The sequence below is a fragment of the Leptinotarsa decemlineata genome, unplaced genomic scaffold (assembly GCF_025532065.1).
Source record: "Leptinotarsa decemlineata unplaced genomic scaffold, Ldec_3_MD MMD2_tig00000882_RagTag_RagTag, whole genome shotgun sequence".
In the NCBI taxonomy this organism is placed as follows: domain Eukaryota; kingdom Metazoa; phylum Arthropoda; class Insecta; order Coleoptera; family Chrysomelidae; genus Leptinotarsa; species Leptinotarsa decemlineata.
Window position 1 is genome coordinate 1,713,333 of NW_027412556.1, and position 17,849 is coordinate 1,731,181.

General features: G+C 38.5%; 1 protein-coding gene across 1 annotated transcript; it reads left to right on the forward strand.

Annotated features, from left to right (window-relative positions):
* Positions 1-544: 544 nt before the first annotated feature.
* On the forward strand, positions 545-16,325 carry LOC111508295 (uncharacterized). Its single transcript, XM_074174756.1, has 4 exons — positions 545-579; positions 1,122-1,239; positions 3,406-3,467; positions 16,218-16,325. The coding sequence occupies exons 1-4, from the start codon at positions 559-561 to the stop codon at positions 16,233-16,235; spliced, it is 219 nt and encodes a 72-aa protein (XP_074030857.1). The 5' UTR covers positions 545-558; the 3' UTR covers positions 16,236-16,325.
* Positions 16,326-17,849: the final 1,524 nt, after the last annotated feature.

The window sequence follows — 17,849 nt, forward strand, 5'->3', positions numbered from 1 at the left end:
AAGAAAATATGCGAAAAACAGATGTTTATCACAATAAAGGAAATATCCACATGTGGAAATTGTGGTAATAAGACATAGAATATAAGAATATAAACATAAGAATATAAAAATCAAGAAAAAAATTACACAAAACATAAAAATGGTATGAGTTATTGCAGATACTAGATGGATGGAAATTTAGTTTGATACTAACATTGACTTGGGATACGTTGTATTTCAGAATAAGTGTTAGTGGAAGTTATGAAATTCGTCCAAACTATAATAGGGTCTATCAGGCGATGAACATTTGATTGCTTTTTCAAATTCTCAGAGGCTTTCTATACATTTAACGCTAGACTCCTCATTTGTTCTCATACTTTTGGTGGATCCCAAAGGATCTTTTCTACCTTTTTCCTGATTTTGATCAGATTATGTTAGTTATTCGGCTAGTATAAGTAGTACTAATAGTTTCTTTTACTTAGAAAAGTGCATCAGAGTCACATTTTTACATTGAAGCATAATGACTTTTTCTTATTACCAAACTAACTCTTAGTTTTTTTACAGAAATACTTGCTCTGCATGTGGAGAAGTGCCGGTATCGTAAGTAACGTTGAACCTAAGTTTCACTATCAATCAGTTTTTTTACATTTTCACTAGAAGGTTTGGTAAAATCTCAGAATATGTTTCTGCTGAAAAACACATTATTTATACTAATTATGGGACAAATTGATAAAACTACTACATCCTTGTTGGATATTTTCATCGAGTGCAAAAACACAACGATCTAGTCATATTCAATAGGGATAATTTTAGAAGAGATTGATTTATGGTAAACAAAGGTAAAGAAAGCTTTACCTTTGTTTTTACCCAATAATGATGTGTAGCAAAACTACCAGATTCATTCATCTGCCTGAGTAGGATTTCTGTCGTAGACCAGATGTTAGATAATATCAAAAATTCACTCACAAACGAATCTACTTTGGAGTAGCGATTATTCATGCCTCCTGTCGATTTAAACTCATGTAGAGAAACATTTCTATGATGAAAAATTTAATGAGTGTAGTTTCATTGTTGAAGTATATTGGAAAACATACTTGACTATAATTCGTAACAAAAAACCCCTTTGAATTGATTTTTTTCAGATGGATGAGAACTTGGATTTGGTTCCTTACAGGCTGATGTATTGTCTACCACGTCGTCTGGAAATTAAAGAGGAACTAGATATGGTGGAAGGTTGTCTCAATGAGGGAAAACAAGCAGGTAATGAGCTATATCAGGTACTTCCTAAGTATGTTCCAAAAATACACTAGTTCCAGGAACATCCTGTGGATGTACCAATTCATTGAAAGGTGTGTCCAAGGGATGCTCCAGAGTTATACGATATTCATTTCCATCCAAATAAATAGTATGATAATAATGATAATATTTAATGTCTCTTTTCTAAGCAGGGATGGTCACTAACACCCTTGGCCTTTGGTGAGTTGCGCCACCACTTACCCGAGCAACTGGTGCAAAACCGGACCGGTTCAGCCAGTCCAGCCGTGGGTCCACAAGGCTAACCACCCGTAGACCTAAAACTTGTTTTCTGGTAATCGAGGAAGAGGCCCCATAATCAGAGACAAAGTGGTGGGACCCATAACTATGATTTGCCTACCGATGACAACCCTGGAAATGACAACGGATGCTTTGAGTGGACGCATGAGCTAAGAAACAGGGTAGTGAGCCCGCACAAAGAGGGCACATGGCAAAAATGCATGCTCTGTGGCGTGAAACACATTCGGAGCATTTTCCATCGCATTTTCCACCCAAAATCTTAGAGATTAAGTATCCTATCTTCGGCGGCAGAGCTATATAGCTCCTTTCCAGCCTGCCACCAATAAAGTCAATCAGAACACGCAGAGCGCTCCACAGAATTAGGGCCCTGAAGCCACGAGGACTGGCTTGTTTGGGTGCGGAAGTTCATAGTGTTCTAACAGAAGAGGATGACATTTTGCCAGAGTTTTCAACTCATGTTGTTTACAAGCAGAATACTCATCGCAGTTGACCAAGTGTTCGATTGGATATATGAGCATCCAGGGACTCCTCGAAGAGAGGAGTCCCAGGATGTGAAGAAAACCTGGTCATCGATAGATGTGTAACGCAGGACTCGATACAATATACGCGTAACCTCTTTATGGCCTGGATCGATTTCCGCAAGGCATTTGATACAATATCGCATGAGCTCATCTTGCATTTGCTCAGATGCCTTGCGGTACCGGACAAAATAATGAGATGCGTTGAACAACTGATACCAGTCTGGCGAACTCGCTTCACCATAACATCTGGTCAAGCCAGATTCCAAACAGGGTGGGTCACTTTCATAAGGGGTGTATTTCAGAAGGATTTCCCTAGTCCCCTTCTCGTCTACATCTCACTATGACCATCATTTGTTGCGTTCAGAAATACTCAAGGGAATAACTGTGGCACCTCCGGAAACCGGAGGCACAAGGTCACTCAATTGTTTTAGATGGATGATCTCAAACTTTATGCCTCTGGAGAGAAGGATCTCCATCCGTCCTTGAGGGTGGTGAAAGACAAATGTGCAATGGTCCATCTCAAAAGAGGACGATGCGGGGACTACGGAGAGGATGTGCAGCTAGTAGATAAAAGCATCCTACACCATTTGGATGCTGAAGAGACGTATACTTACCTCGAGGTAGAACAACACCACTCACTAATGGTGACAGCAGTGCAGAACTCTCTGATTTGCTGATTTTCATCGCTGTGCGGGTTTCTTGTGTCGAATTTTCATTTGATATTTCAGATATTTCAAATCATATCATATTAGACAATGAAAGTTCAAACTAATAAAGTTCAATTTCATGTCAGATAGCTTTCAGTCATTATTTTGCTGCTATCGTAATAATCGACTGCATTTCTCAGAACCATACATATCAATATTTTCATACATACATGCATACATACAATATTTTCATATAAAGAAGCGTCAAGGAAGTGGCTACTCCCGGATGGTTGCTGAAAAAAAATATTTGAAAAAGATTTACATAAACAACAGGAGTTTTTTTGAATTCATTTTAGAATTTTCCCAATTTCAATATTCTAATATTATTTATGTTTACATTTTTGACAAAATCATTCCATTTTCCTTTCGTGTGTTACTCGGGAAAGGGGGTATCAGAGAAGAAAAATGTCTTTTTTCACCACGGAAGATATATCGCCAGCCCGATATTATAAGAAATAAGGTTGTTATGAAGACAAAATGAAAATTAAATTGCATTTTTATCGAAAGTTTCCAAAAAGTTTTCATCTCCTTTTTTTTTGGATTTTCTCTAGCCTAGAAACAATGATATTTTCGTATGCTCACTATATAAAATTTTTTCAAATGTAACAGGACCTACATTTTTTGAAAAAATATTTACTTTCCAGGTGGCGAACAATACGAACAGATTTTTGTAATGCAACAATGTCTGTACAAGAAAGATTCAGTTGTGAGTAGTTTTGTTTATTGAACTAGTGATATGTTATCGATTTAGTGCAGACGTGAAATGTATCCCTCTATTGACTTCTGAACTAGATCGAGGTAAGACAAAATTCACCTGAAAAAGCTCGGTTTTTCAGATGGAAAGGGTTTCTTGTGATAACTAGTTCGATAGCAATTACAATTATCGTTCCAATACTGTTTTGTTTTTGGAAATCGGATCAGTTATTCCTGAGAACTCAGCAGTTTTATATTTCTCTTATAGATCTGAAAAAAATGAAAAATACATTCATTTCATAATAAATGTGTTCATAATATTCACCATTCATTTCCTCACAATGAGAGAGTCATTTACAAATTCGTTTCTTACATTACGAAACGTTTAAAATGTATTGAAAAAACACTTCGTTTTAAGATTTCCACTAAATAGTTTAACAAAATTGCAATACGTGTTTCGCCATAGAATGGCTTCTTCGGGCATATCTTTACAAACTATATTCTACATATTCAACGCTTTATATACCTGACTTCACGATTCAAAGTACCTACATTTCAAGTACTTGAGTTTTACCTGGTCATTTAATGTTTCATATACACCTGAGTTTGTAATGAATTAAATATCTGGAGCTTATGTACCAGTTTCCACGTTTGAAAATGGTGAGTTATTTAATTCTAATGGATCATTCAGTGAATTATTCGAATTCTTGAATTTATTGATTCCTCAACATTCTAGAAGAATGAGTTTGTAACTTTTTCTTCTGAACACGTCGTATTCACGATTTCGTCGTTTTGCTAAAAGGTGGTTTGCAAATGTTGAGTTGGTCTTTTCATTTACAAAAGTTCTTCTATTCTCTTCAACTCTTTAAGAAAATGTTTTCTCTGTTTGATTAATAAACAGTTTTGGACAAGAGCCACAAGTCAGCTTATATACCTACCAATAATATTGCCCATTTCTTGAAAAAAGAATGCGTTAACTTAGCTTACAGAACGAATAATTGTCTAAATAAATATCCGACAAAACTTAGGTGTCGGATAAATCAGTAGTATATAAGCCGTTTTGTGGCTCTTGTCCAAAACTGTATATTGGCCAAACAGGGGAAACATTTTCCCAAAGAATCAAAGATCATAAAAGTAGTTTTGTAAATAGAAAGATCAATTCCACATTTGCAAACCACCTTTTAACCTGTAACGGTCTAAATTTACTTGTAAATATTGTAGATATTGTTCGTTTATTTACTATGGAATCGACAGAATTGTCATTTATTGATGACGAACTTTTCGTCACAGCTAGGGACACATCTGGTTTGTCAGTGTGCCCGACCTACATTTTCAAAGAAGTTGTTACGTTTCAATTTAGCACTAGATCAAACTGCTCTTATGTGACCTTTCAAAACCACTACCTTACCTTTTAAGATCTTTATTCAGAGGATATTAACAATGTAATTCAGTTACAAGTTCATTTTATTCATTTAACATCATAGTAATGGGAACCTTCCGTTCCATAGAAAACCATACCTGAAATGTATAAGAATAAATGTATGCTCCCTGACTAACTGCTTTGACCAGTACTTACGCGTTCTCCTATTGCCAATCGACGTTGGAGATCCGAAATTCCTCGCTAGGTTGAAATAGTTGTTATTGTTTGTTTCTCAGTTTTCTTCACCTATCATTTTTTCAGCCGTTGTCTGCCTTATTCCCTATACCTTTCCGAGAATATTTCTTGCATAGATTGTTATTCATCACTTCCAGAAGGTTTACTGACATATTAGAGCCATATCGCCTGAAAAACAATATTAGTTACCTCTGGGTTTCTGAATACTGTTTGATATTTTCGGTAAATATTCTGCATAATATGAATGCTCTAATATTTGTACTGAAAGGGAAGGTTATGGCGACTTACCTTATATGTTTCTATTCCATCGCATGAATAAGGATTGGTAAATAGTTGAAAATAGGTTGGAACAATATATTTTGTAAATATTCGTAAACAAGGTTAAGAGACAGCTGTTGGTTGACATCTGCCGAACTTTCGTAGTGTCGTTCCGTCGACTTACACCGAACTAGTTCTACAGTTGTTCACGGGTGAGGGATTGATCGGTTACTCAAGTTGTCAAGGGTTGTTTTAGGGTTGCATTGCTTTGAGAAGGAGTTTTGATGGGTCATGGACTTGTTGATGATGTATCAAGTGGCTGTGGAGGAATTGTTAGATTTATGATGTTGTGCACAGCGCCCCCTTGGTGCTTGTAGTGTAGATTGGATGCACTGTGGCAACAACTGGTTAGCTGTCAGATGTGGCATTCTCTTAGTATTTGGAAGTTAGCCTTCGGTGAGCTTGGTTCGGAGTTCAAAGGGTATCATCAGACTGATTGTAGGATATATTTGGTTGTATTTGTGCCATCCTTCACGGGATTATTTCTACAAGTCAGGATTGTATAGTGGAAGACTGATTGGTCATTTTGGTGTGGATATTTGCAGTCGGAAACTTAAGCTCTTTTGAGGATTTGTGGTGGATACCGAACTCGTGCCAGGTGGAAGGATTTCCGAAATTAGGTATGTCTGAATCACGGTCGCATCTCTCATGTGATCTTAGCTATGATATCCCTTCTTCAATTCTACAACCTTCGTTTCTCGTCTCTAGATTCATAAGAAACAGAAGGCCCTCAGTCACTCATCAAGTCCCAGCAGGACTTCCGTGCAGAACACCGCACACGAAGAATCGTATAGAAAACCCCTTGGCCAGGGTAAGAATTTTACCATTAAATGTGTTTTAAATGATTTTAGTAATTTCTGGTTCCATCGTTATATCTCAACTGAATATTAGTATTGAAGAGAGGTTTCAACACTCATTCAATTTTCTTGATTTTTACGGATCATATGGTTATACAGGGCACCCAAAAATATACTCTTGTTATCTTGCTACTTTGCTTGATGAAAATATACCAGGGGTATTGATTAGTCAAATAGTCCTATTGAATGGGGGTTGAATCTCACCTTGTTTCATCTGATTCTGATTGAGAATTTTCTTCCGTAGGGTTTTTCTTCCTGTTTTTCTTCCTGCTTTTTCTTCCTGCTTTTTTCTTCCTGTTTTTCTTCCTGTTTTTCTTCCTGCTTTTCTTCCTGTTTTTTTTTTGTCTTCGTCAAGGTTCCTGTTTTCCTTTATTTTCTTTCTGGATCTTATTTGGTGATCCATTACTGGTCCAGCTTGTCGTGCCCTACAGGGTGATCTATCTTGGTGGTGCTACAGGGTGATCCATCTCCGGTGCTACAGGGTGATCCATCTCCGCCATACTACAGGGTAGCCTAACACCATATACCGGGTGGCCCAAAAGGAGCACGCAAGTTATAATTGATTTAATTGAATATTTGTGATATACTGAGATATTTGAATAATTGTTGCCCTTATGTTTATTGATACCTGTTGATATAGTGTTTGTTTATCGTTTATTGATGAAGAGTTAGTTATTGATACCTGATTGACATAGATATTTGTGAAACGGAAATTGAGGTATATTCTTCCTTTCACGATTGCTGATTGACACCGATGCGCCTACGCCTGAGCTCACGCGACGCAAACGAGTTTGTCTTACCATCCAATACTAGTATTTACGATTTCACCTACTCAATTTTCGTGGTAGTTTTACTCGACGTATTGTAGTTTTTTTTTTGAGCGTCGTTACTACCGTAATTTATGGCTGATTGAATTCGTGGTTAGATACACCGCGCTCTTGTATGGACATTTGAACATCGCGTAGTAGTGTGAATATTGCATTGTTGTCTTAGAAGCGTTGTTGGTTAATCCATGTAAGTTAGGATTACTGAATAAATCATATTGGGGATTTTTATCTTTTATTTCCAATATTAATTGGTAAGTTATTGATATTGTGAGTTACTTAGGGTATCTGGAGGATTAAATTTACCTGGCGCCCATTAAGACCTATTTGAAATTTGCTAAGTTGTTTAACCCACTCCCGTCTCCACTGTTTAGCTTAGCCGCGGATACCCATCTGTCTTATTTGTTACCGACAGATGATTTAGTCCCCTCTTGTGGTTTGTGAGGTGACATTTTGGCGCCCAACGTGGGGCCCTTAAAAGAAGGTTTTTTTTTTGCGTTTTGGCTTTAGTAGGTGACTTTTGGAAACTTTGGAAAAATATAAATATTTTTTTTAATTGATACCACTCTAGTAGAATAGCGTTATGGCAAGAAGACTGGTAATAAATCGTCTTGATAAAGACGAACTGACCTATGAATTAGCATATCGGGGCGTAGCAACTGGCACTTGTGAGGAAATGAGACATCGTTTGGTTCAAGTAATGCAGATGGAAAGGTACGGCGAGAGTCTTCTATCCAGATATCCTTCATATCCATTCACTTTCGAGGAAGATGAGGCTGCAATCAGAGGGAAACTAGATGATATCAGAAGGCTGATTGATGACATAACCGATTCTGGAACGAGTAGCGGGGCAATGAAACTTCAGACCAAGCTAGCACATGTGTTGAATCGTATAGACAATATGGACCCAGATAAGGATAAGGACAAAGAAACCCGGAAATCCGAACTCCTGGGTTTGGCTCTGTCGTTGATGGACGAATTTTCACGTAAAGTTGACAGCAGCAAGAGAAGTGATACGAAGCGTGTGCCGGTTGCACTAAATCAATTAGAAAGCAGATTGGGAGCGCAATCATTCCATGCTAACTTAGGAGCAGTTGCTCGATCGTCTCTGACGGAAGATCCAGTCTTTGACCCATGCTCAACCAGTAAAATGATTCCGCCTTATAAATGGAATCTGAAGAAGTTTTCTGGAGATGGTAAAGGAATGTCGGTGACAGCATTTTTCGAGGGAATAGAGGAGTTGAGACTAGCGCGACATGTCCCCAACGCTGTTTTGTTGGACTCAGGTGTGGACCTTTTTGCTGACAAGGCGTATCAATTTTATAAAGATTGTCGGAATCGAGTATCGACCTGGGAAGAACTAGTGGAAGAGTTTCGAGAAGAATATCTCTCTGCCAATCATTCTGACGCATTGTTCGAAGAATTGCAGAAAAGGACTCAACACCACTCAGAAACCATCGGAGTTTATCTTGCAGTGATGTCAAGCTACTTCAGCCGCCTAGGTTGCCCAATGACAGAGGAAGCTAAGCTGAACATAGTTATGAAGAATTTACATCCCTTTTACCAAGACAGATTACGTGAACCCTTACCCACAACCATTTCAGAACTTCGCTCGGTATGTCGAAGAATGGAAGCCAGAAGGGACATAATCAATAGCTACGTAGAACCATCAGCACGTCGTGGCAACGTGATAGAGAAGGATTTGGCTTTCGTAGAGGTCACCAAGGAATTGAATGCCTTAGAGATAGCAACGGCACGAATTCCGTCGAACAATCAGTCGAAGGAGATAGTATGTTTCCGATGCGATCAACCCGGACATCGTGCTATAGGATGTGCTCTACCGAAGCAACTGGAATGCTACAGATGTAAGAGAAAAGGGTATACCGTTCGTAATTGTCCAAACTGCTCCGTGTCGGGAAACGACAAGCGACGCCTTTGAATCGTCGAGGGAAGGCGCTCGCGAATTGCACTCGGCGACTGCTATTCAACCAATCCTTGATTATATTCTGGATCACGCCGAAAACGATGAGAGACCCTACCTTAAAGTTGAAGTCTTGGGCGTAGTTTACTGGGGTTATTAGACTCAGGTGCCTCAGCCACTATCTTGGGACACCCAGGTTGGCAAATCGTAAAAGATTTGGTACATTTGAATTCAGCAAAGAGAATTAGTTGCACTGTTGCCAATGGTCAAGTATGTGAAAGCATAGGAGAATGTGAAGTGCCATTTTGTTTAAGAGGCAAGCTGAAATTAATTCGAGTTTTAGTGGTTCCTGATGTCCCTCATCACTTAATTTTGGGAACGAATTTCTGGAGAGCAATGGGAGTGGTTCCGAATCTGAGGCACAACGAGTGGAAATTTTCTGAGGAAATTTGCTATCTGAACGCATTGGACCATCTTCGAGGACAAACAGTTTTATCACCATTGGAAGAGGCCCGGCTAAACGCTGTAGTAGAGAAGAACAAGGAGCTCATGGGGAATAATTTAGGCTGTACGAATCTAGCTGAACATGTCATCGTGACCAACTCACCACCCATCAAGCAGCGTTATTATCCAGTGTCGCCTATTATTCAACAACATATTGATCGAGAACTAACAGAGATGTTGAAGAACGATATTATCGAGAAGTCGAATAGTGGCTGGTCGTCACCGGTTCTTCTCGTTAAGAAGAAAGATGGGAGCTACCGCTTTTGCGTTGATTACAGAAAACTAAATTCGGTAACGGAACGAGACAGCTACCCTCTCCCATATGTTTCCCACACGCTCGATAAATTGAAAAATGCACATTATTTATCCTCTCTTGATATCAAGTCTGCGTATTGGCAAGTTCCTGTGGCGGAAAAGTCGAGACCGTATACAGCGTTTACCGTTCCTGGGCGTGGTTTGTTCCAATTTAAAAGGATGCCGTTCGGATTACATAATTCACCAGCAACGTGGCAGAGGTTGATCGACACCGTCCTAGGACCTGAACTAGAACCACACGTCTTCGTCTATTTGGATGATGTAGTGATCGTTACCCAAACTCTGGAGAAACATCTGACAATTCTTGATGAAGTTTTCCGCAGATTGAGAGAAGCAAATCTCACTGTTAGCTTCGAAAAGTGTCAATTTTGTAGGCCAGAAATGAAGTATTTGGATACGTTGTAGATAGAAATGGATTGCATGTCGACCCCGATAAAGTCAAGGCTATGTTGCAGCTTCCTAGACCAGAATCGGTAAAAGATGTCAGGAGACTGGTGGGTACTTTTTCCTGGTACAGGAGATTCATACCTGAGTTTGCATCCATCGTTTCTCCACTCACATCGCTGCTGAAAAAGGGTAGAAAGTTTGATTGGACCGAAACTTGCGATATCGCTTTTCAGAAGATGAAGGAACGTCTTATATCAGCACCAGTCTTGAGCTGTCCGGATTATTCCCTCCCATTTGTTCTGCAAACAGACGCCTCGGCATTTGGAATTGGCGCTGTTCTCACTCAGACTCGCGAGGATGAGGACGTAGTAATTTGCTATTTGAGTAGATCATTGACGAAACAAGAGCGCAATTTTTCTACTACAGAAAGGGAATGCTTGGCCGTGCTGTGGGCGATTGAAAAACTGCGACCTTATTTAGAAGCTATTCCGTTCACCGTAATAACCGATCACTATTCCTTGGTCTGGTTACAGAATTTGAAAGATCCATCAGGACGACTGGCAAGATGGGCAGTCCGCATGCAGCAATATGACTTCAAAATTGTTCACAGGAAAGGGAAGGATCACATCGTTCCTGACACCCTTTCTCGATCGGTCCCAGTCATTGATGCCATCAACCAGCAGATGAAAGAAGAGATTTTGGACAAGTGGTACCTGCGCGTGAAAGATCGAGTGAGTTTACAACCCGAAAAATACCCCAATTGGAGATTCTCTCAGGGATCACTCTACAAGTACGTCAAACCGTGTTACGTGGAATTAGAAGACCAAACCGACGTTTGGAAGTTAGTTGTACCAAAAGCGGATCGGAAGAAAATTCTTATTGAAGCTCATGCAGACCCGACCTCAGGACATCAAGGAATATTCAAAACCTACCATCGTATCAGGGAAAGGCATTATTGGCCAAAGATGAAATCTGACGTGTCGAAGTTTGTTCGAAATTGTTCCACTTGTTCCGCCTATAAACCCGACCTCAGAGGACCAAATGGACTAATGACTCCACAACCGAAAGTGACCCGGCCATGGGAAATGATCGCCAGTGATATCATGGGACCCTTACCTAGATCTACAAAAGGCAATAAATTTATCCTAGTCGTAACAGATTACTTTAGCAAGTTTTCATTAGTCTTTCCGCTAAGATCGTCAACAGCAGAAATCATCATAAGGAAGATCGAAGAGGAAGTTTTTCTGGTATATGGAGTTCCCCGAATTCTTTTGTGCGATAATGGGCCGCAATACCGATCTCGACAGATGAGAAAACTCGTGGAAGAATATAAGGTGAAAATTAGGTATAATGCCCATTATCATCCTCAGGCAAACCCGACTGAACGAGTGAACAGAACATTGAAGTCAATGTTGGCTATGTATGTGTCCGATAATCACAGGACCTGGGATTTCAACTTACCCAAGCTATCATGCGCCTTGAGAACGGCTCGACATGAGACGACTAACCACACTCCATATTTCGTGAATTTCGGCCGCTCAATGGTTTTGTGCGGAGAGGAGATCTCTCGGAGGAAAAATCTATTGGTTGATAGTGAACCTGCTGAAGATTCGAGGCCTGAAGGATTCAGAAAACTCTTTGAGGAGATAAGGAAAAGGTTAGATGTGGCTGCTCGAAAGAATGAAAAAACTTATAACCTTCGAAGAAGGAGTGAAGAATTTTGGCCAAATCAACCCGTTTGGAGGAAGAATTTTGTGGTATCGGAGGCGGACAAATATTTTAGTGCTAAGCTAGCGCCAAGATTTGTCGGGCCTTTTTATATTAAAAAAAGGTATCCCCGTGGACATATGAATTAAGAGATGAAGACGGTAATTATAAGGGAATATGGAATGCGAAAGACCTAAAGTCAGCTAGCGCTGATGAAAATTTACGCTAGTAAATTTTCTTGAGGCAAGGGGGAATTGTAACGGTCTAAATTTACTTGTAAATATTGTAGATATTGTTCGTTTATTTACTATGGAATCGACAGAATTGTCATTTATTGATGACGAACTTTTCGTCACAGCTAGGGACACATCTGGTTTGTCAGTGTGCCCGACCTACATTTTCAAAGAAGTTGTTACGTTTCAATTTAGCACTAGATCAAACTGCTCTTATGTGACCTTTCAAAACCACTACCTTACCTTTTAAGATCTTTATTCAGAGGATATTAACAATGTAATTCAGTTACAAGTTCATTTTATTCATTTAACATCATAGTAATGGGAACCTTCCGTTCCATAGAAAACCATACCTGAAATGTATAAGAATAAATGTATGCTCCCTGACTAACTGCTTTGACCAGTACTTACGCGTTCTCCTATTGCCAATCGACGTTGGAGATCCGAAATTCCTCGCTAGGTTGAAATAGTTGTTATTGTTTGTTTCTCAGTTTTCTTCACCTATCATTTTTTTCAGCCGTTGTCTGCCTTATTCCCTATACCTTTCCGAGAATATTTCTTGCATAGATTGTTATTCATCACTTCCAGAAGGTTTACTGACATATTAGAGCCATATCGCCTGAAAAACAATATTAGTTACCTCTGGGTTTCTGAATACTGTTTGATATTTTCGGTAAATATTCTGCATAATATGAATGCTCTAATATTTGTACTGAAAGGGAAGGTTATGGCGACTTACCTTATATGTTTCTATTCCATCGCATGAATAAGGATTGGTAAATAGTTGAAAATAGGTTGGAACAATATATTTTGTAAATATTCGTAAACAAGGTTAAGAGACAGCTGTTGGTTGACATCTGCCGAACTTTCGTAGTGTCGTTCCGTCGACTTACACCGAACTAGTTCTACAGTTGTTCACGGGTGAGGGATTGATCGGTTACTCAAGTTGTCAAGGGTTGTTTTAGGGTTGCATTGCTTTGAGAAGGAGTTTTGATGGGTCATGGACTTGTTGATGATGTATCAAGTGGCTGTGGAGGAATTGTTAGATTTATGATGTTGTGCACAGCGCCCCCTTGGTGCTTGTAGTGTAGATTGGATGCACTGTGGCAACAACTGGTTAGCTGTCAGATGTGGCATTCTCTTAGTATTTGGAAGTTAGCCTTCGGTGAGCTTGGTTCGGAGTTCAAAGGGTATCATCAGACTGATTGTAGGATATATTTGGTTGTATTTGTGCCATCCTTCACGGGGATTATTTCTACAAGTCAGGATTGTATAGTGGAAGACTGATTGGTCATTTTGGTGTGGATATTTGCAGTCGGAAACTTAAGCTCTTTTGAGGATTTGTGGTGGATACCGAACTCGTGCCAGGTGGAAGGATTTCCGAAATTAGGTATGTCTGAATCACGGTCGCATCTCTCATGTGATCTTAGCTATGATATCACTTCTTCAATTCTACAACCTTCGTTTCTCGTCTCTAGATTCATAAGAAACAGAAGGCCCTCAGTCACTCATCAAGTCCCAGCAGGACTTCCGTGCAGAACACCGCACACGAAGAATCGTATAGAAAACCCCTTGGCCAGGGTAAGAATTTTACCATTAAATGTGTTTTAAATGATTTTAGTAATTTCTGGTTCCATCGTTATATCTCAACTGAATATTAGTATTGAAGAGAGGTTTCAACACTCATTCAATTTTCTTGATTTTTACGGATCATATGGTTATACAGGGCACCCAAAAATATACTCTTGTTATCTTGCTACTTTGCTTGATGAAAATATACCAGGGGTATTGATTAGTCAAATAGTCCTATTGAATGGGGGTTGAATCTCACCTTGTTTCATCTGATTCTGATTGAGAATTTTCTTCCGTAGGGTTTTTCTTCCTGTTTTTCTTCCTGCTTTTTCTTCCTGCTTTTTTTCTTCCTGTTTTTCTTCCTGTTTTTCTTCCTGCTTTTCTTCCTGTTTTTTTTTTGTCTTCGTCAAGGGTTCCTGTTTTCCTTTATTTTCTTTCTGGATCTTATTTGGTGATCCATTACTGGTCCAGCTTGTCGTGCCCTACAGGGTGATCTATCTTGGTGGTGCTACAGGGTGATCCATCTCCGGTGCTACAGGGTGATCCATCTCCGCCATACTACAGGGTAGCCTAACACCATATACCGGGTGGCCCAAAAGGAGCACGCAAGTTATAATTGATTTAATTGAATATTTGTGATATACTGAGATATTTGAATAATTGTTGCCCTTATGTTTATTGATACCTGTTGATATAGTGTTTGTTTATCGTTTATTGATGAAGAGTTAGTTATTGATACCTGATTGACATAGATATTTGTGAAACGGAAATTGAGGTATATTCTTCCTTTCACGATTGCTGATTGACACCGATGCGCCTACGCCTGAGCTCACGCGACGCAAACGAGTTTGTCTTACCATCCAATACTAGTATTTACGATTTCACCTACTCAATTTTCGTGGTAGTTTTACTCGACGTATTGTAGTTTTTTTTTGAGCGTCGTTACTACCGTAATTTATGGCTGATTGAATTCGTGGTTAGATACACCGCGCTCTTGTATGGACATTTGAACATCGCGTAGTAGTGTGAATATTGCATTGTTGTCTTAGAAGCGTTGTTGGTTAATCCATGTAAGTTAGGATTACTGAATAAATCATATTGGGGATTTTTATCTTTTATTTCCAATATTAATTGGTAAGTTATTGATATTGTGAGTTACTTAGGGTATCTGGAGGATTAAATTTACCTGGCGCCCATTAAGACCTATTTGAAATTTGCTAAGTTGTTTAACCCACTCCCGTCTCCACTGTTTAGCTTAGCCGCGGATACCCATCTGTCTTATTTGTTACCGACAGATGATTTAGTCCCCTCTTGTGGTTTGTGAGGTGACAAACCAAAGGACATGAATTCAATCATAAATACGACGTGTTACATTCAGAAGGAAAAGTTTGAAACCCAATCTTCTAGAATGTTGAGAAGTCAAAAGATTCAAGAATTCGGGTAATTTACTGATTGATCAATTAGAATTGAATAAGCTCTCGTTAATAAATATTTTGTCAAATGTGGAAACTAGGATATAAGCCCGGGTAATTTGATTCATTATAAACTCAGGTACACATGAAACATCAAATGAGCAGGTAAAACTCAGGTACTTGAAACGTAGGTACATCAAATTGTAACATTAGGTTTACTAAGCATAGAATATGCAGATCTAGTTAGTAAAGACACGCCTGAAGAAGTCATTATATGACGAAACACGTTTTTGTTAAAATTGGATTTTCATCAAGCATCAGCCAATTTCATCATATGAAAAACTTTCCTGATGAAATTGTGTTGCGAACACCACATTTTTCATTTACGAATTATGAAATTAACTACGGTTTTGTATCGTAGACTTCACATATGACGTATCACCTCCAAAACATCTAGAGGCTTCATATGCGGTAATCTAGTGAACTCTTCTAAGGGTCCACGTCAAGTGATGTTACGTTTCAGCAATGATAGGCTGGTTCGAATGAAAATTCGATGGCAATTATCGAAACGGGTCGATAGGCGACCCGCTACATCACCTGACATGATACCCATTGATTTATTTGTGGGCGATTCGTGAAATCTAAAGTATACGTTACAAACACGCTGTCTGTTTTGGAGCTCATGCATAGAATAAGGTGCTCCTAACGGAATTAGTCCAGAAACGTTTCATAATGTGGGAAATGAATTTGTAAACAAACTTCATCATCGTCAGGAAGTCAACTGTGTCTATTTCTAACAATAATTACGATGAACTGGAGTGAGCTTGAAAGACATTTTTTCATTCATATTATGATACTTTTTGTTGGCAGATTCTTGAAATTGATATAAAACTGTTATCTAAACAGGAATGACTGATCCAGTTTCAAAAAATGGAACAGTATCAGATGAAGAATTGAAATACCTGACAACAGAGCTATCAATATCTTTTTCCGTTCGAAAGTCAGAAGGAGGGAAAACTTTTTATATTTGCTCTGTTCATAATGTGGTTTGAGTTGTGTAGAGATTTGATTAGTTCCGTGATATTATGATTTTTTCAGAATGTCCTTATGTTTTGAGAAGGATCACCGGACCTCGCTTCCAATGATGTATGATGTATAACTTATGTACTTACCGTTTACTCGAAATTAAATAGTTTGAAGCATTCAGTGAGAATTATTATTTATCTGATAATATCAAACAAACATGTTATCCCGATGGAAACACGATGGGAAATAAAAACTTTCAGCTGGGGAACCCAGACAACATAAGGCAACATCCGGGGTGTACAGGATTCATTGTAGCTATGGGTCGGTTTACATTGGAACTCCAAATACCATTCGTTGATGTTTTGTCATCGAGAAAGGTAATTAACTAGGCCATAAGGTGTACAGGAAGAACTCACACATGTCGATACCTACATGATGGATCATCATCAAAAACAGAAACGAACCGTCATTAACATACTAGCGAACAGAGCTTTGATGATATATGAAGGAAGGTAGGTCGACGACGAAATGAAACACGTAAGAATTGTGTTACAACCGAATGGCTACGATAAAAAATAAAATTCGCGTCCAAGGTAGAAGAAGAGGAACACCATAATTTCAAAGAATTCGAAACCCATCCTTCACTTCCTCCGCAATGCACAATGATGAGTCGTGATCCTTTGTTTGCAGGTATGTTAGGCGTACACATTCTCGAACCATCAGCCACCCTTTCGTAATTGTGTCGTGAGTGTCATACCAAGTTTCGTCCGAATAGAAAATTATTATTATATCAAGAAGGCACATTTGAAAAATGCAAATTAGGATAGAATATTCATTAAACTCATTTCCTGATTGTAAGATTGATAAACGTTAATGAGACTTGATATAGATAGGATGTTTTCGTAATGAGTGGAATTGTATTCAATTGTCGGCGGTGTCAACTTGGTCATGTGGTTGTACAACGAATTATATGTTGATATTATTCACTAGTAGCTTTTCGGAGTTTTTATTCAAAATATTTATAACTCTATGCATTTCTTGTCACACCGCTTCGCGGTGATTATTCATTGTAAACAAACTTGGAAAAACGTTATAATAATAATGATAATATGTCTATTCTCAACAGGTTCACACCCACAAATAGACAAAATACAAATATTTAGGAAGTATATATATAAATGAAAAAAGATTCAGACTACACAAGGAAAATAGAAAACAATCATAGCATTGAATTTTTAATAGTTCTTAAAATAAACTGTTGCTGTCATGATGTATATCGTACAAGTCGGACACTATATTGAACAACTCGCACATTACAAATATCAGCGACTTTTTCAATAAATTCGTCCTAGGATTCCTATTATAGAAATTATCCTGGATTGCGATCTGGGTACTTAACAAGTCACTACAATTAATTTCGCTATCTATTCAAAAGTTCAACTAAAAACATAATTGCGTTGCATTTTCTTCTATCTGTTAGGGCTTTCAAGTTGAATGTGTTTGATAAAATATTCTGGTCTGTGTCCCTAGCTGGATAGATAGATAGATAGATAGACATATACTTTATTGTCCAAGAAAATACAATCTCATTGACAAAGCTTGTTAAAAAATCTGGTATATATAGCATTTCAAAGAATAAAAAAAAGAAACAATTCAAAAACACAAATACACAGAAACACAATTTGAGCAAAACTAACTTCACAT

What these genes read in the sequence shown, in the direction of transcription:
- LOC111508295 (XM_074174756.1), top strand. Translation starts at nt 559, where the DNA reads ATGTGGAGAAGTGCCGGTATC. An exon ending in TGTGGAGAAGTGCCGGTATC is followed by an intron (nt 580 to 1,121) that starts GTAAGTAACGTT and finishes GATTTTTTTCAG; the next exon opens with ATGGATGAGAACTTGGATTT. An exon ending in CAATGAGGGAAAACAAGCAG is followed by an intron (nt 1,240 to 3,405) that starts GTAATGAGCTAT and finishes TTTACTTTCCAG; the next exon opens with GTGGCGAACAATACGAACAG.